The following is a 25402-nucleotide window of genomic DNA, read 5'->3' on the forward strand; positions in this document are numbered from 1 at the left end:
GTACCCCTGACGTAGATCAGGTCAGGACATGCTCAGATGGATCTAGACAGGTGGACACACCCATTCCTTGGTAAAGACTTTTACCCAAGCATGGCAAGAGGTGGAACGGGAAAGGGAAAGACCTTTACGAAGAGAGAGAAGCAGCTCAGCTTCTCTGATCTGTCGGTGAAGGAAGGCACTACTGACACCCAAGTCTGAAGGACTCAAATTCAAGTCAAGTTCCAGGATCCATACATCTCGAATATTTTTTTAACTCCACTTTTTCTCCACAGTATAATTTTACTGTTGCTGTTTCTATCTACCCCATACATAGGACAATATTTCATCTCTGTACGTCCTATAGTGCAAATTAAGTCTAATAAAAGATGCCCTTTTATGCAAAATTTTGATTGATTTTTGGCGATATAGATCAAATTTAATGACTCAAATTTGACTTATAACGTTCTAAATTAACGGAACTACGATTGCAAATGGTTAAAGTAAGAGATATCTTTGCGTTTTAACAACAAATACCAAATATATTTGATTTGGTTCAAGATTACTCCACTTAGGACCTGGGCCCAAGCTCAGGTCTTGGAATCCTTGACTCCATACGTCTAGCTGTAAGACTATTTTAGTGCAAAGAAGACAGTGATGGATCCTCTCAAGCTCCATCTCTTTTGTCTGGGAGGGAGATAATGGACAAATCTATCCTCAGTGTCTGCGTATGTGGTTTTGTGCTGCATGTGAAACAAGTGGTTGAGCTCCACATACGACTCCAGAAGGATACGGTGACAGATGGAGATACATTTTCAGTGTTTTAATTAGTGTCTTCACTTTGTCAACGGTATCTTTGTGGCGGCGACCGGCAGCCTGTTTGTGTGTTTTCAACCAGCCGCCCACGAAACAAGGTGTCTGTGGGAGTTAGACGGCAGAGTGTTCCTGGCATGCAGCTCTCCGGGGAGCATTATGGGATTGTTGGTCCCGCTGCCAACAGGACCAAAGAGAGCAGCAGTCGTCCATCTGGTCTTATCTACTTTATGGAGGACGTTCATAAAAGATGAGAAACAAACTTTGCTGGCTGGGAGGCTGGAAGATGTTGCCAAGAAAAAGCAGGCTTTTCTGATAAATAGGCGCACATTTTTCTATCATATTGAACATTTTAACCAAAATAGACATTAATATCTCAAACTAGCGCCCAAACATATTGACCTTTGATTATTTCTATTACAAATAATGCAGCTCATTGCCTGCAGTATGTAAGTAGCACAGTCTTCACTGATCAGCAGGAGTCGAGTTAATAAGAATAAAGACCACTGAGCCTCGATCAGTCATCTTGCTCTCATCATCTGCTCTAATATGGTTGGGAAAAACTATCCAGTGAAAGCTGCTTGCTTGGCAGGAAGTTAATTTGCATCCTTGTTACAGTCAAGAGCATCCAGCAGCTGGCAGGCAGGCTGAAGACACACTAATTTGTTTCCTTTACCTCCACTATGGAAGCCAGGAAAGACTGTGATAATGAATACCTAATTGTCAAATTTAAGCACTACTGAAAACTTCATGCTGAATTTTGAATACCGCTGAGCGGATAACGATGAAATATTTAACTTTGAAAACCATCTGTCTAAATTTGTGAGGTGTCTTTGAAACTTCCAGAAGGTGATTTAAAGTTTTGCAATTATAAAAAAGCCCTGATTTAAAGATTATTTTACGGATCACAATTTCAAATAGAATGAAAACAATGTCAAAAAAAGAGATGATTGCTTAAATTCATAACTTTTGGCCCTAAAAAGTCAAATAAAAATAGTAAGTGGTTCATAATGAGTCGGTAAAATTGAGAAAATCAAGATTAAGAATTCAACCTTCAACATTTAAGCTTCCAAGCATTAGAAATCAAGTCTCAATGGAATAGACTTCAGTCCAATCACGTTGTGTTCCGTCAGTCATGTGATCCAAGAAAGAGGAGCTCAGATATGCCACTGAAAACCCTTGAATCTTGAATTTTTGAACCCCAAAAAAGGAACATTTTTGAAATTGCAAAACGTGAAATTACCTACTGGATATTTCTGATGGGGCAATTTAGACCACACAAATTCAGACAGATTTTCAAAGTAAAACAAAATCAATGCCGTCCATTCAGTTTGTTTTTTTGTTCCGACATGAAGAATTCAGTTTCGTGCTTATACTGCTTCTATATGATTCTCCTTGTTTTCTCTCCATATAGTACAACATAACTTGGTATGCAATATATTTTTCATAAGTCTTTTCCTGGAGCCTTTACCACTTTATATACCACAGTTGTTCATCAAGAGGACTGTCAGTGTGCTGGAGCTTGTGCAACATCAAATGAAGTCATCCTGTGTAAGTGCTTGTGAGCAAGACTCAGATCTTTGGATACTAATCTAACATGACAGAAATCAGACCACCTGACCTGAGGGAATGTTTCTGATTGGCTCAATCTGTGGAGGGAGGGGAGGGGGTGGGGGGATGAGTTGAGCAGCCTCTCTCATCACTGCTGTAGGGCAGGGCCGCCCTGCACGTGGGAGTTATGTGTGTGTTTGAACGTGTCCGTCTCTGTATTTATGTGTGATGATAGAGCAGGCGAGGACAGGGAGCCCCTCCCAGACAAAAACTGAACAGCCATCATCATTCTTCATAATCATTCTAGACTTCTTCTTCTGCATCTTTTGCAACTTCAAACACAGTGGCAGGGGTGGTGACGTGGGGGCAAAAGAAGGATTTCCTCCGATACACTGTGCTTCTGCTTCAACAACCTTAAACACAGTCTCACTCAATCACATTGGCTCCGCTCAGTCACTCGCTATTCATCTCGCCCACGTGTACACACACACTTGCTCGGCCCTCGGGCTTCTCTGGGTGACATCATGCTGGATCAGGATTCCTCCACACTTTAATGCATTTCTATTCTTTTCGCCTGATGTCAGCACATCATGCTTTAGTGTCTGCTCATACATACAGTCCATGGCGTATGTATTCAGTGCAGTTCCGTACATACAGACATCAGTGTGCACATTACATGCATGAATGCATAAAGTCTATGTTCTTATAGTTGCGGTGGGCATGTATGTGTATGTGTGTGCGAAAAAGGCATAGATAGACAGAAAAAGATGCTCCATCTGTGCATTGTATTTGTCTGTTGGGATGAGTTTGAGCAGGCAAGGGGAATTTCAGGATGCACATGGGGTGGGGGTGAAGGGTGGAGGGAGTTGGGCTTTGGTCTGGAGGCTTTCCGGTACTCCTGGATGTCTCAGGCCTTGAACCTGAATGCCACATACCCTTTTCTGGGTAAACATCCTCACTAGTGGTGAACCTCACCCCCTTCCCGCCGAACACTGGCCCACAGACGGGGCAGAAGGAGGGAGTAGACAGAGAAAGGAGAAACACGTAGAAATATGAGGTTTACAGAGTAGAAAAAACAGACCGACATTTATAAGTCTTGTCCTCTAAAAATGGGAAAAATCCTGTAAGATACATTGTTAATTTAATTAAATCAGCTTGTTTTCATTCTTCTGATCTGCTGTGAAATCCTGCAACGTGCAAATCTCAAGCAGATCTACTGCTGTAAAACGGACCTCGGTATGCTGCAAAAACCTGTCTTTTTTTTGCTGATTAAATGCTAAGCGATCATCACATTTCTACCAGCGGTGCCCAGAGACAGCGTGTCAGCCATCAGCACTTCCACAAAAGATGATGGTTGCTATGAAGCCATCTGACGGTAGGATGGAGGCTGAGCAACAGAATCAAAGAGCGAGAGAAAAAGAGAGGGCGGGTATTTGTTTTTTTTCATTACAAATAGCTGTCAGATCATGTAAAGAGTAGTCTGTGTGTTTCCCGAGGCTGGCTACCAGGAGACTCCGAGTTTCAAAGCAGAGAGAAAATATTGTGCAGCTACAGCCTAGACTTCATGCTCTACAAAGCATGTGAGATATTTTCAGGATATAGAGATCAACATTTGGGAAACCCTAACATCAGCAGAGGAGTGGGAGACACTGAGTAGGGTTACAAACAGAGATATGCTGATCTCACTAACTGAATTACGTAACATTAGACATTAACTTCACTCTTGGGGAATAAAGATACCGGGAATAAAGAAAATCAAACGTCTCCCAAAGACCATTAGTGTACCTTGTGCATTCTGTGACTGGACAAAAGTCCTAATGAGTTTGTCTGTAGCCTGCGTGTAGAGGGACAGGGCGTAGTGGAGAGACAGGAGGTCAGGACTCTTCTCCAGGAATGTCTTCTTCAGACCAACACCACCAGCATGGAAATATTGCTAACACACACAAAGACAGGCAGACAGACAGCTGTTAACTTACATCCCGCTGCAAAAAGATTCTTTAAAAATCTATTAATAATAATAATAATGTTAACCTTTACTCATAAAGAATGTCAACAATACAAAACCCAAAATCAACAACAATAAAATCGAAATAAAAGGTATTATATAAGGTAACCAGATACAAGTAATCACACCACTAAACAGAGATACAATTAAAATGTTACAAAACTAAAAGGTGGATAGGGAGTGATTCACAAAAAAGCCTGTTTATAAAAGTTTGTTTTCTAAGGTATCTAAAAGATGAAACCGATTTGGCAAGCTTAACGTACTCATGAAGTTTGTTCTAAAGTACAGTTGGTTATTCTGTTCATCGATTGACAGGTTATGATTCAAAAACTATTTAAAAAATTGATTAAATCCTTGTTTTTCTAGCAAAAATGATAACGTTAGGCTCTACAATGTGAGAATTTTACTTTTTTCTTGGATTATATTAAAGTAAAATGAAAAGTCTTTGGTTTTTGACTGTTGGTTGGTCAAGACAATACATTATGTAGGCTTAAGGAAATTGTGATGGGCATTTTTGTCATCCTTTAAAGCCAAATTGAAGAAGTTGTGGAATAATTGTAGTTGCAGCCTTAATTAAAAACGTTAATCCTGCTTGCAAACTTTAAAGTGATAATGGTTTCTGTCTCTGTAGCACGAGTTGCTGCAAATTCGGGATCCACCACCAACAGCTTGCATTAATTAAATATGTACATAATCTCTGGCATGTTACAGAGCCTCTGTCCAGCTCTACATCCTCTGAATCATTTCTGTGCCCCTGCTCTGTGGATGTTCGAGTTATCTTATAAAAGAGATGCTTTTGGATTTAAATGTCCATTCTAAATATGTCTTATTTCCGCTTTCTTACCCATACAGGAACAGGAAAGTTAGTATCCATAATTTCTAGCTTAATAGGTGTTATTTAGAAAATTTAGAAAATGTTTTCATTGTTCTTACTTAACCTACTTTTTAAAAAAATGATTAAAACCCAGTTCAATCTCTGATGTTTAAACTCGGAAAAACAGCTCCACAAAGGGAATATGCTTTCACCTGGGGGTGTGGTTTCCATGGTCACCATTGATTGTATTTGCATACATGTGATCCTGCCAAATACCATTTGTATTTTCTTTATGTTTTTTTTGCTTTTAAAATGCTTTGCCTAGTACCTCAGTCCCATCCACATATAGTTATTGTAGAAACATTATTCGTTTTAAGAAGTTAAGTTTTCTGTAACTTAAACAAATAAATCACAGAGCTGTAAAGTTCAAACTCTTGAATGTTGGACTATTATACACCACATTTCCACTAGCCATACCTGTTAATTGTCAAATATTTAAGGTGGATCCTAACAGTGAAAGTTTGTGCACATATAGCAAAGTGTTTCTACCTTGATGGTGTCCAGGGCCAGCTCTATCACAGCACACTGCTTAGGGCTGAGCGCTTTGGCCTCCTCTCGAACCATGTGCTCCTGAAGATGACAATAACAGAAGCACAGACCATAATGATGCACCTGTCTATTCATATGATCTGCCTTGTGTTTTTTCTACTCAATTAGAGTCTTGATCTGAAGCACTGATGTCAGGCCCAGAGCACAACGCCATAAAAACATAGTGTACCTTTAGTTTGGACAGCTGTCCCAGCTCCTTGGCAGCATTAAAGATGAGCTGAGTGCCCTGGGAACGACAGCAGGACAGGTAGAAGAAGAGGTAGAGAGGAGGACAGGGAAGAGTACTGTTATTATCAGGACAATGCAGGGCAGCAGTGAACGGCTTAGTGTCACACAGAGGACAGCAACGTTTCTGACACACGCACACATTCACAAACAGTCACCCTAAGCCGCTTTACAGATATCAAGGTGCTTTTTCCTTCAAGTGCTGTTATCACACTTATCTGTGTTTTATTCATTCCAGAACATTACACTCCCCTGCACAAATCCAAACACACGCACATACTGAGACATATCAGAACAAAGAGAAGGGAAAGTGGCTCAGCTCGTAGTGAGGGCAAGAAAGAAGACACACTCGTGCACTCTAAACACACGTGCACACACACACACACACACACACACACACACACACACACACACACACACACACACACACACACACACACACACACACACACACACACACACACACACACAGGTAGCAGCTTTGCAGTTGCACTGGCGGGTAGGCAGGTATGTACTGGATGTCCTAATGCAATACTCTGGAAAGAGAATATATCACTGAGTGCTACTGACTGTGCTTTCAAATCCTATCCTTGGTTACAGCCTTAGGCATGAAATAAGCTTTTATCATAAACTGTATGGGGCTAGAGCCTAGAAATAATCTCACAAGCAACAGCAAAATTGTGTTAGAAACAAAATGTGAAAGAGGTGCACTATTGAATTTGTGATGTGTCTACTCATTTAAACTGTATTTACTGTAGATTCAGTCAGGCAAGTGAAGCCTGACAGGTTCATGTGAGAGAAATCCAGCCACCCTCCACTGCTACACAATGTTAAACCTACAGAAAATGAGGTAGATAGTTGTGCCTTTTGTTGCAGGGGGCTGTTGTGATAAAAATAATTATGTTATGCCAAATATTCTCATCCTACGAGCACATTTTTGTGGCTAAAATGCACCATAAGCTGCAGGTCAAAGTGCCAAACGCCACATACTTTGCCTCATGAGGCTCTTTAAGCTCAGTCGCTTTGACTTGCAATGCAACTTGCAGCTGAACCAAACCAATTTGTTTCTCCTATGTTGCAGAGACGAACAAAACATCTTAGTGTTTTTGAACTCCAAGTGAAATTAAGTGGCTATTGGCCCTCCTTGACCTACAGTTTGTGGTGCGTTTAGACGGCAAATGTCTGCATTTAGATTTGAGTGTATGACCTGTGGTGAGGCTGGGAGTGCAGGCAGCTACTGCTACAACATTTCTCACAGCATATGAATAGCACTATAGAGGAACGTTGTGTAAAAACAAAAGTGAAAAATCAATATTTCCACTGCTTTGATAGACTGGCGAGCTGAGGGAGGTAGACGGAGACACGTAAAGAAGACATAGAGGAGAGAGACAAGACACATTGATCTAAAGGGGTTTAGTCCTTACATCACTGTGAGAAGCATTCTTCAGTCTCCCCTGGAAAGAGAGCATGTGGTTAATACTTCAAGCAGTGGCCAGTCCCTGCAGTCTGACTTCATTCTCATTGGCTACATGAGAATATGCCTTTATAAATGCATACGTGCAAAATGTAGAAAAAAACAAATCGAGCATACTCCTCACTTCCTTTCAGTTAGCTTATAAGCTTTAGCTCCAAACCACTCACATCAGACAACAAATTGCCGGTTGGCAGAGCAAGAACAGCATACATGCTGACAGGAGTAAATGCATGCTGATAAAACAGAACATTTTCTCCACATTTATTTGCCTTCTTAGCCAGACTTAGATGAGAAGATATGTGTGCTAGCACAGAGCTAGAGCAGGGAGATGATTAGCTTATATTAGCATACAGACAGGAAATAAAGGGGAAACAGCTAGCTTGGCTTTATACGCTCCATCTCTCAGCTCACAATTAAACACAATATGTCTTGTTTGTTTAATTGTTACACAAACAGAGTGTAAAAGTGACAGGATGGGATTTTACGTGTGCTTCAACAGTGTAAAGGCCCAATTGGCTCGCTGTTTTCTCTCCACTATTGCTCTTTAGGCTAAGTTAAGCTAATTAACTCCTGGCATCTCGCTCCATACTGAAAGCACAGATATGAGAGTGGTATCAATCTCAAACTTAAAAACTTAAACTTAAAATTATTTAAAACTCTAACAATCTTTGAATCCATCTTTTGACAAGAAAGCAAATAAGTGCAGTTCCCAAAAAGTCAAACTATCTCTTTAAAAGAAGATCAGGTAAAGCTAAGAATATGATAGAATTCAATAAATTAAGGCTTTATATGATAACCCGGACAGAAGGTCTGATTTAATTAATTCAACTGTCGAAATGAGCATTAACTCAATAATCCTACAATCGTTTAAGTGGCAATCCAAAGATTTTTATTTGAATAAAGTCTGTTAATTAACCATATATCGCTGAGGGAGGTAACACAATTGGTGATTGAGCCTATGGCCCAATGAAAAGGTATTGCAATATTTATATATTTACAGTATTAAGAACTGGGTGGTAAAAAGTTTTCTCCACTGTTTAGACACACAAATTTAACTATGCACCCAATTCTGGAAATTTGAAGCGTCAAATCACAATTATGTTGTTTTCACGCCATTAGAAATTATTAATCAATCAGAAATACAGCATTAACTTAGAAGACACCCAGTTTGTAATACTGGAAATATATAAAAATTCAAACATTGCAATACTTCCATCGGTGTGCGATATGGTCTCCTTCCGCAATGGATACTGTTTATTGTTTATTATTTATTTAAATTAAACTCTATGAGATTTCCACTTTCTAATTTTGAGGTACCATATAATCGATAATATAAATTGTTGTGTGGCATATATATTGTATATATTTACACCCTGCAGTACATTAGATAGTTAAAACCCTCATAAAGCCCATTTTTCAACCTAGTATGTACTTTAACTTTTCATAATTTGTGCATTTCACTAATAATACTTAAGTACTTTTACTTATGTAACCTTTTCATAACCGGAATTTTACTGGTAATGGATTATTTCCAAATTCCTTATTTGTGGAGTTGATCTTTTTACCTAAGTAAAGGAACTGAATACTTCCTCCACCACTGGTTAAACAATAAACAAACAAGATCACGTTGACCAAGAAATTCTGTTCATTAGAAAAACACATCACTTCCTTTGCCGCACTACATTGTCAAGTACACCATAGAATAGACGAGTTAAAGACTTAAAGAGTATTTTTTTTGCGTGGTACATTGAACATCAACTCAAACCAATAACGTCCTGTAATAAAAGCTGTTCTGTGAATCAGGACCAGTGACATAATACCAGCATCACAATCATCATAGTAACAACAGAACATAAAATCAAACCAGGACAGACCAACATGACAGGTCTGCAGGGACATACAGTACAGTGTTGTACAGTATACTGAGAGAAGACTGCAGTGTTGAAATAGATCAGATGCAAGCAACGAACCCACAGTGGGCGGTGGAGGGGGACACAGTTCAAACAGGTGGGAAAAGGTGGGGACAGTGGAGGGAGGAAGAGGGGCGTTGGGTGGGGGTGGGGGTGGGGGTGAGGGTGGGGTCGGGGCAGGACACCGGATACCGAGCCACCGAGAGATCAGAGTCATCCCACCAGAGTTCCAGTATAAGGACACAATGCATGAGAAGAAACAAGGCAACACCAGGCGCAAGAGAGGAGGTACCACTTCCTGTTTGAGGAAAGTGTTCGGGAAGAAGAGACAGCAGAAGAGGGGGGGTGGGGGTGGGTGGGGCACTGATTGGTGGAGATTTTTGAAGGGGATGTGGGAACCTATCAGAACCAGTCAGGAATGCACCATGCTTCTGTCTTCTCAAAAGAGAGACAGTGTTGGAGGAGAGAAGAGGGAGAATGTGAACAGAGGAGAAGAGGAGGATGAAGAAGAAGAAGAAAAGGAAAAGGGGAAGAATAAGGTGTAGAGAAGAAGATTAAAAAGAAGGAAGTGAAGAAAAGAAGGAGAAGAAGAAGCAGAAAGGAAGGAATAGGAGAAGACAAGAAGAAGAAGAAGAAGAAGAAAAGTAGAAGAGAAGAGGAGCAAGAAGGAGGAGAAGAAGAAGAAGAAGAAGAAGAAGAAGAAGAAGAAGAAGAAGAAGAAGAAGAAGAAGAAGAAGAAGGCAAAGAGGAAGGAGTAGCAAGAGGAGAAAAAGAAGAGAAGACAAGAAGGAGATGAAAAGGGTAGAAGAGAAGAAGAGAGGAGAGAAAGGAGAGAAAGGAGAAGAAGGCAGAGGATTTGGAGAAATAGAAGAAGAGAAGAAGAAGAGGAGAAAGTAAGAAGAAGAAGGAGGAGAAGAAGTGACAGAAAGGGACAGGTCTGAGAGGCTGTGAGAAGGGGAGAGGTTGTGATGTGGGGTTAAAAACAGGGGAAGATCGCAGCCACATATAGCAAAGAACCAACCACCGTGGACGGACAGACAGACACACACGCAGGAGTGCTGTACTTACAATCATCTGTGGAGGGAGAGCGGTGGGAGCAGGATGTAATAGTAATCACAACAACAACCAGAAAGAAGGGTCAGTCAAGCTGCAAAGAGCCCCACATCAATAAAGAAAACACAAGTTTGGGCCTCAGGGCTGGAAGGACGTGGACCAATTGATGCATGTCTAAAGCCTGGACTAGGTACAGGTAGAGAAGTGAGAAGGGCCAAGTGATTAAGTAACTTTAATAACATGAAATTTCTTAGAATAGAGCAAATAAGTGTTTCAGATTTTAACAGTAACTTCAGATGAAAAAAATAGCCATTCTAGAGAGGATCATGTGGCATTTGCACACATTCAGAGCTCACTATCTTCTCTACTGAGGCTGAACCAGTTGTGTTGATAACTGGCTAGCACATAAAACAGTAACCAGAGATTAATTATCACCTTATTAAAAGTGATATGAGGCTCTTTAGATCATAACCAAACACAAATAAGAACACATATATCCAAAACAAAAGAAAACAAGAGGCTGCTTTCCAAAATGTATGATTCTTTTTTTTCTTTTTTTTTGGAAGTGGGCCAGATCCTTTGGGCAAATATTGTTATGCCACTTTGTTTTGGAGTTACTCATAAATCAGAAATCTCTCCAGATAATTGTTGGCTGACATACTGGAGAGCAGCCATGAGCTGGTGTAAGAATGATATGGTGCACTCCTTTTTCTCCTTTCAGCTTTATTTTTTTTGGTACAAAGGGAAGGGCTTCATCTTGATTGTTTGGATGAATGAAGGCACTCTGGGCGATGCTAAATATAATGTGTGGATAGGTTGCCATATAGAGATTGATCTTTTATAAGAGGGCCATCTTGAATCACAACACACACATAAAATGTCTGCCTTTGTATCGCCTTTGTAATCGTTATTCCCCCGCCCCCGCCTCCTCCTCCTTTTGATGCTGCCTCAGCAGTTGGAGGTGTGTGTAAGTATGTATTCGTGCATGTGTGTTACATGTTTTGCACATAATTGCTGTCTATCATATTGCTGTGGTCATCACCAGATCTTATATTCGTATCTCTTTGTAGCAACATCCACACTTGCAAATATGTGCATATTTATCCACATTAAAAATCCCTTCTTGCGTGAGCAGCAGGCACAGTCAGCATCGAGTGCCAGCGTGTGCAGCTTAGCATCATTATTGTGTGTATTTGTACGGCTGCACGCCTTTGACTGTGTGTTCGTACGTCCGTGCACTCTCACCGTTTGGTCCGTGAGTGGTGGCAGAACGATGGTCTTCTCCATGGTGTTCATCACCAGCTTCCACAGCTCCTTCAACACGCGTTTCAGCACAGTCTTCTCACAGATCTTGGCAAACAGAGTCAAGCTGGCAGGAGGTGGGGGAGACAGAAGACAGGAAGGAGTGATGAATAATAAGCAGCAGAAGGAGGCAAGCGCTTTAAAAAAAAAAAAGAAGATGAACAAAAAAGCAAATGAAGGGTTATATACCACCAGAAATGTCTTTGAGGGAATTTCTCTTCTGCTTTTACTCACCTAGAGTCAGGCAAACTGATGGATGCTTTTTTTAGTCCATCTTATGCTTCGGTAAACAGTTTCAGTGATAAAATTAACTTGGCACAATCCATAACATGACTATGGAATCAAGTAGAAATTCCTCTCAAAAGTAGGGAAACTACGTAAAAAATATTAAACTTGTGTGTGTCATTTGCTGACTTAGCTTCACCAACATCTACACCTTGACATATACTATGATAACCATTCAACATACCTTCAAAGTGCAGTCAGAGACAGAAACAAGCATCTATGAGTTTGTAGGTTAACATAATAAAATGCCCTCAATGCTGAACTATCCCCTTTAAGAGGACTTCACTAAAATGGCCTCACTTGCTGTCCAGGAACTCCATGATGGGTTGCAGGACGTTGTCAGCATCCTGGGCAACGCTGCTAGCATTTCCCACATTTGAGGTTCCCTTCACCTGAGCCAAGATGTCCCCCATCTGCTTCACGCTCTCCTCTATGTGAGGCTGGAAACTACAGAGGAAAAGCAGAAGAGGCTTTTAACAAAGTCTGCACTGTGTTTGACGGTCTGTCTGAATATACATCCCACTAATGTCAGATTTATGCATGAATGACTTTGTGTGTTTCCACCTGACAGAAAAGATCCTGCTGAGATCATCCATGACATTGTTGAGCTTAATCTGCAGGTCTTTCAGGATGTCGCTGGCCTCCACACACAGCTAAAGTACGTACATGGAAACACACACAGAGCGTGTCGGAGAGAATGTGTGTGTAGTTATACTGACATGGCACATTTGGATTAAAGCTGGGGTACTTGTCATCATCCTTCATACAGTTAGCTGAACCAGTACTAGTCATTCATCTCATACATCATCCTTCAAACAGTACGAGCACTCATCAAACATCATACCAGTCAATCATACCAATGCCGTTATATAGTTACAGTTCTTTGAGAACCTTTTGCCTTGTTTTCTTTGCAAACTCGAGCTTAATATAGTCGATGTTTTCAGAGATGGAGAGAAACAAAATAGACTTTTGTTAAATGTATGGCGAAACAGTTGGAGAGAAAATGCTGCTAGTGGTGTAGCCTTTTGCTAACCTTAGCCAGGAACAGAAGGCTAAACTCTAAGAAACATTTTCAATTCATCAATTTTTTCAGGCTCTCATTTTGATTAGTGCAACTTTAATTTTTTTGGTTTGCTAATGCTGGATAGCAACTTTTCCTGCAGGATATTCCACCGTTGAATAAGTCACCAAAGAGACATACATTTGCATCTGTATTTGTAGAACAGCCAATAGGAACGCCCTTTCTCTAAATTACCTGTTATTGGCCAAAGTCTACCCTCACATGCTAGATTTTCTTAAGCCTGAAAGAGGAGTGAGTCTGGTTCTCTCTCCCACCATTTGAATACTAGTATGTTGAAAGGTTTTGAGGTTTTTTGCCCACTGACTTAAAATAAACTGCAAACCCCAGCCTTAAGAAGTTTGAACTAAGCAATTGTGACCAAATACTAAAATACGCAGAAAAAACACTAACACATACTCACAAAACTAATCTGGTGAATGATAGCGGTTGGGGGTTGAAACTCGACATATGAGCAAAAAAAGAGAATCACTTACATCTTTTCCACCCATGGCTTCAAACATCTTCTCCAGCTGAACTCTCAGCTGCTGGATGTTGTTGATCAGGATGCAGGGCTGTGGATACAAAGACAAACGGATCAGCCTTCCTATTGGTATTGGATTCAAAGGAACCATGAATATACTAAACTGTATGATGTAGACATAATTAGCAGTGTTACATTAACACTGTACAACTCTAATGTATTTTTTTTGTCTGTATTATTTTATTAGAATTGACCAAGCTGACTCCACTTGGAAAATCCAGGTTCATCAAGTCTTTGGTCACTCACCACTTTCTCCATGGTGACATAGTTGGCAAACAACTTTGATATGATATCAGCATAGGAAAGAAGCACATTGCTGATGGTCTGGAGAAGGAAACAAGAAAGAGCAACAGTTGATCGATCATCAGGCTGTACTGAAAACGTATTTTAAAGACCCCTCAATGCACATTTATTTTTTTAAGGTGTAATTGGACTGCAAATTGAACTGAATCAACCTTAGCAAATCGCTTCATGTAGTGTCCTACGATCTGCGGATCAGGACACTCGAGCTTCCTGATGATCTCAAAGCTCTGGTTGAGCTGGGAGAACACGTCCACCACCGAACAGGAGAACAGAGCATGTTCTGATGTGACCTGGAACTGTAGGGCAGAAAAAGGTATGTGAGGAGATTAAAAAGTGGGAAAAGGCGTAAGTGATTAGGGATGAGTCGAAGTAGCAGGTGAGAAGCGAGCAAGATGTGACCTCTGGGCACTTAAGACCATATAGACGGACCATTAGTCGCTATTTTAAACTGAACCTTTGATATTTTTGCCCACATGCGCTGCTCCTCAGACCCCCTACAGACAACCAGCCATACAGGCAGTTAGACAGTCATCCGGTGACAGGTTGGAGCTCCTGTCTGTCTCCCTGTAATTGGCTGCTGGTTAGCACCTGGTCCCTAATAGGCTAAAGGTGAGTGTGTAGGTGCTCCTCTGGGGAGTCTGGGTAATGAGGTGGAGACAGCTTTCCTGCAGTCAGAACTATGGAATAGGGCCATTAATTCACAATATCCTGCTGTCACAGAGTTGTCTCCCTCCTTAAGTACATGCACGGCTCAACCACGAGTCTTTGAACTATCAAAGAGTCGCTTTATACGACGAAGCACTTTGACTGAAACATCCTCTTAGCCCGAATACACTCTCTGCCTTTTAAAAGTCCACGTCTGTGCTGTCGCGTCCATGCTTCTATTGTCGCCTTTGAAGAATGCAGGAGAGACACGGGGAAGTGTGGGAGGCAGAGCGGGAGAGAGGATGAAACTTTGGCTGATAACTTTGAGTGTGACAGAGGAAGTACAAAGGATGGATTACAGTAATTCTGCATGAACAACAACAGCGACTCAGCGCCTGCAGAGGAGTGAAGGGGAGATAAGGAGAAAGAAGAGCTGGAAACTTTTACCCCATCTTTTTTGTCTCTCTCCAAAGCACCGTGTAGAAAGTCCCGAGACACTTCCTCGTTTTCGTCCAGCCACTGAATAACAAATGGCTCAAACCACCTATGGAGAGCCAAAAATGTATAATTATCTTCAAACTAGGAACACAAAACAACACAAGACGAGGCTTTCTATTGCTTTTTTGCTGTTTTTTTAGTGTAAGTCAAGGAGTTGCTACTCACGCAGGATATTCAGGCACTCTGCTCTTGAAGAAGGGCAGGTCTTTGCAGTACTCGTTGTACAGCCACTTGACCTTGAAGTGCAGGTTCATGTAATCTGCACTCTTGCACAAGCGATTTTTTTCATGTTCTGAAAGAAAAAATAAAGTGGACAAATGCAAGTTGAGCAAAAAGCAAATTTCTCTCCTGTCATCTAAGCTCAGTCTACCTGCAATTCCAACAGATCTATTATTCATTCAGTGGGATTGACCCACAGTCCAGCACACATCTTCACGGACTGAATATAATCAATGGTTTAATAACACAATCCCGTTTTGTTTTCATAGCCAAACTCAAGACTGAGATTATAAAGATAGGACACCAATCACACCAATTTTATTGAAGAAATGAAATATTGATCAAACCCAAACAGTGTTAATCACCTTTTAGCTTTTGCATAATTTGACAAACTTTTCCAAAAAGTTTTATCAAAACTACAGATGCACCGATATCGATACTGATTTTGGACATCGGTCAGATACTGACTCATCAGCTTGATTTATATTTATGTACATATTTGTTATATATACCAAAACGAACAATTCCCCAATCATTCATCCATTTATGTTCAACATCAATCCAACATATCCAATGTGCAGTATACATCCATCCATCCATCCATTTTCCGTAACCTGCTCATCCAGTTAAGGGTCGCAGGGGTGCTGGAGCCGATCTCAGCTGTCAATGGGCGAAGGCAGGGTACACCCTGGACAGGTCGCCAGTCTGTCGCAGGGCTGACATATAGAGACAAACAACCACTCACGCTCACATTCACACCTACGGGCAATTTAGAGTCTTCCATGCACCTAAGCTGCATGTCTTTGGACCGTGGGAAGAAGCCGGAGAACCCGGAGAGAACCCACGCTGACACGAGGAGAACATGCAAACTCCACACAGAAGGTTGTCCAGCCCGGGAAATGAACCCGGGTCCCTCTTGCTGTGAGGCAGCAGTGCTAACCACTACACCACCGTGCAGCCCTGCAGTATACATATTCTGTGCAATCCACTGTGCAATATTAACAACCTTTCAGTCCGTATATATCCTATTTTAGTTGTTTTTTTCCTCTTTAACGTTTTTCTAATGATTCATTTTACTTTTACAGTGTGATTACTTAGTTATAATACTTGTTTTGATCTTGTTTTTCTACTTATGCCTCTTATTTTTTTTATTTGTCTGTTTTCACAATCCACTTTGATGCTGTAATCCTGTGAAAAATCCCTGCTGTGGGACAAATAAAGGATCTTATCTTATATTTTATTTTCAAGTCAAGTCTGATGGTGCCTTAAACATAAAAAAATGATCCCAGTCACTTCCACATAGTGAGGCATACAGCGTCTAATAAAAAAACAAAACATTTAGGATCCAGGAACCTTGAACTAAATCAGATATATCCATCTTATATTTGTTGGCTGTATGCTTGGGCTAAAACAAAGTCCTCCATATCACTGAGATTTGTGTATAAAGCTACACAGATAAAGAGCACCATTCAGGCCAACAACTGTATCTCCTAATCCATTTGACCAATTGCCACTAATGCTAAATCTTCCGATACTTTCAGCAGGTTTGGCTTACAATATATTAGGACGTTTAATTGTGATTTTTCAGTCACTATAAAATCCTCTATTGAAACATTCCAACCAAGTTTCAAACAAATTGATGAAAATAATGGCAATTAAAACATCCTATTTATCTTAACATATTTACACATATTTACACTAACAAAAAAAACCCACTATATATCATAACAAGTACTGCTAAACCCCTTCATACTGTTTTGTTCGCTAGTGCATGAACCACAAAATCGCAGCTAGCGGCTACATTTATCTAACGAGTCTTCAGTGCTTTGACAAGGCTCGGTCAGTTCAGAAGGCTCAGTGTGTCATTGACTTGCACTCACCCTCCATTGCATATTTCATATCCTGAGCAAACAGGTTCCACATCACTTCAGCACTGATTTTACCCACGTTGAGCTCCTGGGGAAATCTTTACGGAGAAGAGGAGGAGAAAGGCTTACTGTATATACACTTAGAGAGAGAAGGTTTATGTCATTGATTGAGCAGATAAAAAGGAATGGAAAAGCAATGTGATCAAATACATAGAAGAGGAGTATAGAGACTCACTGGTTTAGGCAGGGAGTGTAGGAGTTCTTGTCCTCCTCGATAATGGAGACGATAAGTGTGATGAGTTTGGACCAAAAATCCAGATTCTTGATGCAGGGACCCTGCTCCTCCGGAGGCACGGCACCCTGTTTAGCCTGGAAAAGCAGTGATACAACCACAGTCACAACAAAACCCTATGCAGACTTTTGGGGGGGATATATGCCTGCTGGTCAATTTCTTCAATATACAATGGAAAGATCTGCACCTCTGGCAACAACAGCCAACCTGCAGAATCTGTAAACCATTGTTTTTTGCTCAGCATGTCTCTTTTAATCAATTATCTCATCATAATGAAACAAACTGTAGGCCATTCTGCACACACAAAACCTCTTCACACATGCTGGATAAGATAACCAATGGGCCAATCTTACAAAAAGTAGCTCAGTTATTTAATTGTGTGACCATTTAGCACTCTAAATGTGAATTTTACTAATGGTATTTCTTATTGTCTGAGACTCAGAGGCTTGTTTGGTGGGAAATCTTGACTGTATTGTTGTTTATTTTGCTGCTCAAACAGTTTTAAACAGACTCAGAATATCAACTGTCTGGGCGACTTCTTTGAAATAGCTGAAGAGAAAAAAAAATCTAAGCTGAGCACCGCAGGGGTGGAAGAGTGAAGAATGACCTTGCAGAGATTTCAACAAAATACAGCAACGTCCCTCAGGATAAAATGTTTTATTCAAAAGGAAAAATGCTTATTTGAAATTCACAAGGGGAGTCTGGATGGACTTAAAGCAAGTTTTAGAAATCCCTGTAGAAATCCGATGCAGGATTGATGGATGGGAGAGCCTGGGCTACCCGAACTAAGAGGATGACGGCGACTCACCACACACAGACGCACTGAGCAAAACACAGACATCAACGAAGGAGTTATAATGGCCAAGTGGTTTGATTAGTCCAGGAAACCTCTCTTTGTAACGGTTATTTATTGAAGAAAACTGCAGGCAAAGTTTTAAATGATTAATAAGGCCAACTCTTTCAGTTAGCCTGGGGTTAGGCAGTGATTTATCATGCTTGTTTCTTCTGAGAGAGTGAACGAAATCACAGTCAAAGAAAAAGAAAAGTACATCAATCATGGACATCTACAACAAAAAATATCAAAGTCTGATACCAACGCACTCTTAACGATCTTTCCGTAGGTCTATCCAAGTACTTTTGTTGTTTAAGTAAGCCTAATTAACTAATACAAATAAAATTGAAACCTTCATTTGAAACTTATTTTGAAAAGAGACTTTATACATGTAATGAACCAAAACTTTATGTTTACTGTGAACACAGAAGAATATTTTGAAAAGACACTATTTATGGAGCGAGCTGAAACTCACCCAAAAATGACAATAGAGGGTTAACTAACCTAGAGCGTCATAGTTTGAAGAGTGGGGCCATTGACCAAGCATCTGACCAAGACATGATGAACTCCTTTAAGATCGGTCATCTGTTTTTTATTTCTATATCATCTATTTAGTTTCTTTTTTCTTCGTGTCTTACACTTGGAACTATTATAATCTTTGACAATACTGTACTAAATAACAGCCAGGTCAACAAAGCAAATTGCAATTTGAACATTTCGAGAGGGGGAAAGAGAGATACAGATTTTCACCCACAGCTACACAGATATTTAAAAAGCTGCTGCTTCTTACCGGGTCTGTCTGATACTCGCGGCTGTACAGCTCGTGACAGTTATTAAAGATGTACTCGTAGGTGGAGTTGAGGCAAGCTTTGACGCAGTCCTTCACCACTTGACTGGCTCTGGGTGGAGACTGAAGCTCTTGGACCTGAACACAAGAGAGAGAGAGAGAGAGTTTAGGTCGGCAAGTGAACTGAAATTAATTCACCAAATTATGACATTTCAGAATTATGCTCATGCTTGCCTCGATTGCAAAGACAAATAAAAAAAGATATATTTTTTTTAATCTAATGCTACAGTAGTTTAATTTCAAGATGAACACCAAATACATAATACAATGATATACTATAATATATTGAATTGTGCTTTTCAAATCAGATTAAAGAGGAAATTGTTGATGAACTTCATTACAGCCTAACACGCTGAGCTAAATGGCAGTCTGATGGGTAGATTGGTGCATAAAATACAGATGATAAAACAGGTTTTGGAAGACAAAAGAAGGGACGGTACCTTCATTCTGAAGAAGGTGATACTGGTGAGGAGGTCCACTGTGGACTTCAGGTCCTGCAGCCTCTCAGGACTGCTGGCAGGGAAGTTGTTCTGCAGTTAGACAAAGAAAAAGAGGCAAAACACATGACTTCACATCCATCTTTGTCCACTGTGTGTTTGTGTGATTCAGGCAACACTTGTTACTGTGTGGGTGTGCAGTGTTTCCTGAATATGTCTGTGCTTGTTTCAGAGGAACTGTCAGTCTCATTAACACATCCGCCTGCTTTGTCTTACTGCTTCTCTCAGAGAGGAAAGGAGAAGTACAGTAGAGGAAAAAGAAGGGGATGTGGGATGATGTTCTAACATGCAGTTATATTATGCAACCACTATTAGCTGTCATCTATTTTAAACTTTTCTCAGATAATATATGAGTGAAAACAGTCAGAAGGAGAGCAATCTTACGCGGTACATGGACAGGTCGATCCTCAGAGAGTTGTGAAGCTGGTCTAGAAGCTTGACAAATCGTTCTTTCTGCGGGAATCACAACACGGATTTGTTACCAGATATATAGCGGACACACAACACTGTTTAACAGCACCAGGAACACAAACAAGCACAACATAAAAATAAAAAAAAGGAAATTATGATTGCAAAGCAAATAAAAATAATCTAATTATTGTTAAGACACAGTTCAGTTGTATTCTATTAGAAGGAAATTATGATATTGTGTTATTCCTACGAATCTCATTGTTGGATTTAATGAAAATAACTGTTCCTGCATTTAATGTTTCTGTCGTGACTCACCCCAAAGTTAGAGGCAGCAAAGCGGTCTGAGGCAGAGACGTTGTTAGTGGCCTGGGTGGTGTGAGCGTAGTAGGCATTGATATTAGCCAGTAGGGTACTCATCACTGCAGGCACACCTGGGCACATGTACTTGGATGATAGGCAGGCAAAGTGACTGCAAAAGAGGGAGAGACGTGTAAGTAAATACAGGATTGATGCAAACACACAGCCTTCAATAAGGCTTTAAGACGGTCACATACGTCATGGCCTGATAGATGGACTCCACTCCGTAACGCATGGCAAACTCATCTACGATCTCCTGGGGAGTCTCCTCAAAGTAGACCTTCCATGCGTCATCCCCTTTGGCGTCGGGGATCTTCACCACACCGTTGTTCTGGATATCTGTCACATAGTGGAAGAGGTTCTACACGGACGAAAATAGAAAAGAGTTAGAGGGAGAATTGAATGAGGTTTATAGAAAAGAAGGAGAGAAAGTGAGATAAAACACAGAAGAGAAGGCAAAGATAGAAGCAAAATGGTCAGCATCCGCACATCTTGTTGTAATCAGAGTTTCTAGATGTTTCATTGTATAAAAACAGAGCAGAGAACAAGTTATGTTAATCTTTAAATGGCTGTGCTTCATAAATAACCATTAAACTACCTTATGAGGCCAACACAAGGTGCTGTATTGACTTCTGAGTCGGCTACGTGGTTTATGGCCACTTATGTGCAGCAATAACAGTGGACATTTGTCAGTTGAGGTTCAGCTAATAGGCTCTGTTGAGTAATGGGCTGAGTAATGACTCCATACAAGGATGTGATTGGTCTACAATCAATCAGCAGAGTCTTCCATCTTATGGGAGCGAAGCAAACTTCATGTTAACTTAAGTTTAATTTAGAACTGACCTGAACATTCAAGTAAGTTAACCTGTTTGGCATGGCTCATAAGGATGACTTTGCACAGAGATACTCACAGATGCACAGACAAAAATGCCCAATCTGCCATAAATTTGCAGTGTACGCATCTACATAAAACCTAGAGAGTAGAGACTCAAAGGCATTGGCTGCATAATGTTGTCTATATTATGCAGACCAACAGTGAATTTTACCACTGCACACTGAAAAATGTACCTGTTCAGAGCTAATGCATTGATTTAAAACTGACAATAATCCGAAATATCTAGTGGTAAAAGTTTGCATAAAGAACCAGTACCCCAAAACTATTTTTTTACTTTCTACTTCTTGTTCAAACACACAAACAGACAACACACTGAGCTTACTTCATGCAAACAGGTGTACTGAACGTGATAGGGGGCGACCGTCTCCTCTCCTTTGATCTCTACATTAATGTGCATGCGGATAGCTCCAGACACGGCCGATTTGTCTGTACGCTTGTCTGCGAAGAGCACAAGACATACAGCAACACGGTTACCGAACTGAAAACATCTTAATCAGAGAAGTTAGGGTCAGTCATACAACTGTTAGGTGAGGTGAACTGCTTATGGCGGTAAGAAGCTGTGGTATCAAAACATGTGATCATTCAACTGACCCAGATTGTACCAGACGTCCATCTCTCCGCTCAGAGTGCGGACCTCGATGATAGTTTGACCGAGGAAGTCGTCCGACTCCCGTTTGAACTTCTGCTTCACACGAGACTTAATGTCGTCGTCCTCGTCCCAAACTCGCACCTTGATGCGGTCTGAGGAGTTGTGACACTCACTGAAACAGACAGAGAGTCAGAGGCAGCTGCTAAATACAGAAGTCACTCTGACAGTTGGCCAAGAAGACCAGATGGATTACGATCATGATTCATGATTGATTAAACATCAGAAGTGTAAGCAGAAAAAAAAAAGATGTATAATTGAACAGAAAGCAGATATCAATATTTAAATGCAGATGTAAAAGCTATAATATATTTTGTCTGGTGACTAAGATGTAAATCTTGTGCAGCTACTCCAAATACTATTTGAAAAAATAGTTATTAAATATTAAATTCAAGAAACTTTTTAGTTTTGGCCAAAACCAAAACATATATTTTAAAAATGATAATACAATACATTTTAATCCTTCCAGCTAAAGTTGGAAGGATTAAAATGTATTGTATTATCAAAATTATTGATAATAGTTCATGCCTTGTGTTCATCCAATATGTGACTGATGCAAGAGAACACCAGCCACCTTTCAAAAATATGTTTTGGTTTTAGCCAAAACTACAAAGTTTCTTGAATTGAATATTTAAAACCTTATTTTTCACATCATTTTGGAATTCCTTCTGCTTCTACAGCAGTATCTGGAGTAGCTGCACATGATATACATCTTAGTCACCAGGCAAAAAAATATGATTGCTCTTACATCTCCCTCACATAGATTACCTATATTGATTTAATGGAAGGACAAATGTCCTCCAACCTTTAAGCTATGCATCTTGGGATTTTAGAAACAGTCAACAGGATTTTCTACTCTTTTGTCTAAAATCTTAAATAGCTGGAACAAAACATTAACAACATTAATGAACTGGTAATTATCAGGCCTAAACCTTCCAAATGTCACATATGTTTCCAAGAGTTCCTGACTCACAAGTTAAACGTCTCCTCCCAGACCGGGTTGAGGTTGCCGTAGATGGTCTTGGTCCTCTTTTTTGTCTTTCCCACCTGGACGGTGACATAAGGATCACTGGAACCGGTTTTATCCTTGGCTTGTAGACCCTGGGCACACAACACTAGGAAGAAGAAAAAAAAAAGAAGCTAGTCAGAGCCTGTGTGTGTGTGTGTGTGTGTGTGTGTGTGTGTGTGTGTGTGTGTGTGTGTGTGTGTGTGTGTGTGTGTGTGTGTGTGTGTGTGTGTGTGTGTGTGTGTGTGTGCAGATGTCTGTTAAATCATCCCACCTTCTGCTCTACTGCCCCACAAATGCCACCTGTGCTCTCCCCCTACGAACGCCAGCTTGCCTCTTTTTTTAGACACAAACACCTGACACACGCCGTCCCTTCTGACTTTGATGTTGACAGTGTTGGCCAGCTCCGTTCAAAGCTACAGTACCTCTCTAAATTTGACTCCAGTCTCACCTGTGATGCAGATCTTGGCCGACCATTTAGAAGTGCCATCCAGCACGCTCTGTTTGATCTGCTTCATGTGGGTGACGTGGGTGGACTTGGGGGCAGTGAACACCTCCTGAATGAGTTCGAAAATCTCCGGTTTGTTCCTCTCACGGATCTTCATGCGGTCTTTAAGAACCATGATGATGTTCTGGGTTCGGTCCTCCGCGCCGTGTTTGGAGCTCTTCTCTGCGGCTCCTGGTTAGCGTGAAAAATAAGACGCAAAAGAAAAAGATTAGACTCGTATAATATAAATAAGTGATATAAATTGGCTTTTGAATAATATAATACCAGATCATTGGAGGATACATTTCTAAAAATTATAGGAAAATTTGAAACTGAGATTTCAATTTAGAACACAGAGCGGATCAAAAGACTGAGTAGGTGATGAAAAACTTGGCTATATTTCATGAATGAGAGGCGGGCACACTTGCAAGGCTATGAAATGCTGAGTAAAAGGGAGACAGGAAAGAGGAGCCGGCTGACAACAAAAGACAAATGGCTTTTAATATCCTCTCAAGAAAGCGAGGAAAAATAAGAAAGTAGGAGTGAGAGAAGGAGGATGCTTGGCATTGACAAATAGAGATAATAGGAAAAAAAATTCCTAGTTTACTATCATTAATAAAAGAAAACAACAGCACTGTCAGCACAAGAAGTCTAAAACATAAAGTCAGCAAATGGTTGTTCATTCCTATAAATATTTCATGCTATATTTCATCATCCTTTCACACAGAACACCATGTGAATGCAATGTTACATTGAAGCTCTAGCTCTTATTTGTCCCAGAATATTATTGGCTATGAAAAGCCAATCTCGGGCCAAGCTGTAAATATATAATAATACATTTAAAGGAATATTTAGAGGGGACATGTGGTTTGTCCTAGAGCACATTTACATGCTTTAATGTTCAAAAAAATAATTATTTTTCTCAAACTTGCTGTCTGAATATACCTGTTCTCACCCTCTGTCTGAAACACTCCGTTTTGGTGTCTATTTAAGGCCCTCTCCCGAAAAATCCTGTAAATTATGTCGCACCTTTGCAAATTAGTTCTCAAGCTGTGGTTGAGAATATTCAGATGGGGGCCAGTATCACATTCTCATCTAGGCAGCCAATAAAAACAGACTGGGTTGTCATATTTCCCAATTAATGAGTTGTTTTTTTCCCTTATTGACTTTCTTGCCAAGAGTTTGATGAGATGATCTATACCACTCTTATATCTGTACTGTAAATATGAAGCTATACTGGCTCTGGCAGAAGGTAACAACATCTGCCAAACAGAAAGCTCACTGATTAATACGGTATATGTCATTTTTCTAATCAATACAAAAACCGAAGTGACAGGTTGTTGTTTTTTAGAGCCTTGGATAGAGCCAGTCCAGCTGTTCACCCTTGTTTCCAGTCTTTATGCTAAGCTAAGCTAACTGTCTCTAGGCTGTAGCCTTATTTTCAACATGGAGATATGACAGTGGTGTGTGTTTACTTTATATTACGTCATCATATTTCAAATCCAGCTTCTTATCATTGCTTTTTCGACTAGAATAGGGGTAACGTTGTTTGACTTTTCGCTTACTTTGCAGACAATCAGCATTGAGCAGATCTTGGCACTTCTCGTGGCATTTGACTCCACACTCGGTACAGCGCATGCCTTGGCGGGCGATACCCCACAGCAGTCCCTCACACTCGTAGCAGTAAGTGGGCGTGGTGGCTGTCCAGACCTCGAAATTATGTGGCGTGGTGCAGGAGATGGGATAAATGAGGGCCTGGAGGGTCTTCTTGTAGACATGGCTCTTCTACATGGGGACAAGGGAGAGAAGTGCAGGGTCAGCAAATGTGCTAGAATTACTTTTGACTTGACGTGAGATTCTTTGCTTAAATATTATACATGGGCACCGACCAGTTCTTCGTTATGCAGGGTGCTGGACGTCAGGGCCGAGGTGATGCCAGCCTTCCTGGAGTTCTGAACCAAGGACTGAGTGACAGGAAAGA

General features: G+C 40.6%; 1 protein-coding gene across 1 annotated transcript in view; it reads right to left on the minus strand.

Moving 5' to 3' along the window:
* Positions 1 to 25402, minus strand: part of unc13a (unc-13 homolog A (C. elegans)) — a 46377-nt gene that overhangs the window by 2617 nt on the left and 18358 nt on the right. The window contains exons 16-41 of the mRNA XM_054602400.1: positions 25311 to 25385; positions 24987 to 25206; positions 23386 to 23613; positions 22902 to 23043; positions 21874 to 22043; positions 21605 to 21720; positions 20585 to 20748; positions 20346 to 20499; positions 20004 to 20072; positions 19563 to 19652; positions 19066 to 19200; positions 17387 to 17520; positions 17164 to 17249; positions 15230 to 15356; positions 15014 to 15110; positions 14074 to 14217; positions 13865 to 13942; positions 13572 to 13649; positions 12582 to 12670; positions 12318 to 12464; positions 11670 to 11799; positions 7418 to 7447; positions 5938 to 5994; positions 5709 to 5789; positions 4126 to 4273; positions 3276 to 3332 (exon numbers count right to left, since the gene is read on the minus strand). Of these exons, the coding sequence (XP_054458375.1) occupies positions 3276 to 3332; positions 4126 to 4273; positions 5709 to 5789; positions 5938 to 5994; positions 7418 to 7447; positions 11670 to 11799; positions 12318 to 12464; positions 12582 to 12670; positions 13572 to 13649; positions 13865 to 13942; positions 14074 to 14217; positions 15014 to 15110; positions 15230 to 15356; positions 17164 to 17249; positions 17387 to 17520; positions 19066 to 19200; positions 19563 to 19652; positions 20004 to 20072; positions 20346 to 20499; positions 20585 to 20748; positions 21605 to 21720; positions 21874 to 22043; positions 22902 to 23043; positions 23386 to 23613; positions 24987 to 25206; positions 25311 to 25385 (3046 nt within the window). The remainder of the gene's footprint in view (positions 1 to 3275; positions 3333 to 4125; positions 4274 to 5708; positions 5790 to 5937; positions 5995 to 7417; positions 7448 to 11669; positions 11800 to 12317; positions 12465 to 12581; positions 12671 to 13571; positions 13650 to 13864; positions 13943 to 14073; positions 14218 to 15013; positions 15111 to 15229; positions 15357 to 17163; positions 17250 to 17386; positions 17521 to 19065; positions 19201 to 19562; positions 19653 to 20003; positions 20073 to 20345; positions 20500 to 20584; positions 20749 to 21604; positions 21721 to 21873; positions 22044 to 22901; positions 23044 to 23385; positions 23614 to 24986; positions 25207 to 25310; positions 25386 to 25402) is intronic.

Source organism: Anoplopoma fimbria, chromosome 8, assembly GCF_027596085.1.
Source record: "Anoplopoma fimbria isolate UVic2021 breed Golden Eagle Sablefish chromosome 8, Afim_UVic_2022, whole genome shotgun sequence".
NCBI lineage: Eukaryota > Metazoa > Chordata > Actinopteri > Perciformes > Anoplopomatidae > Anoplopoma > Anoplopoma fimbria.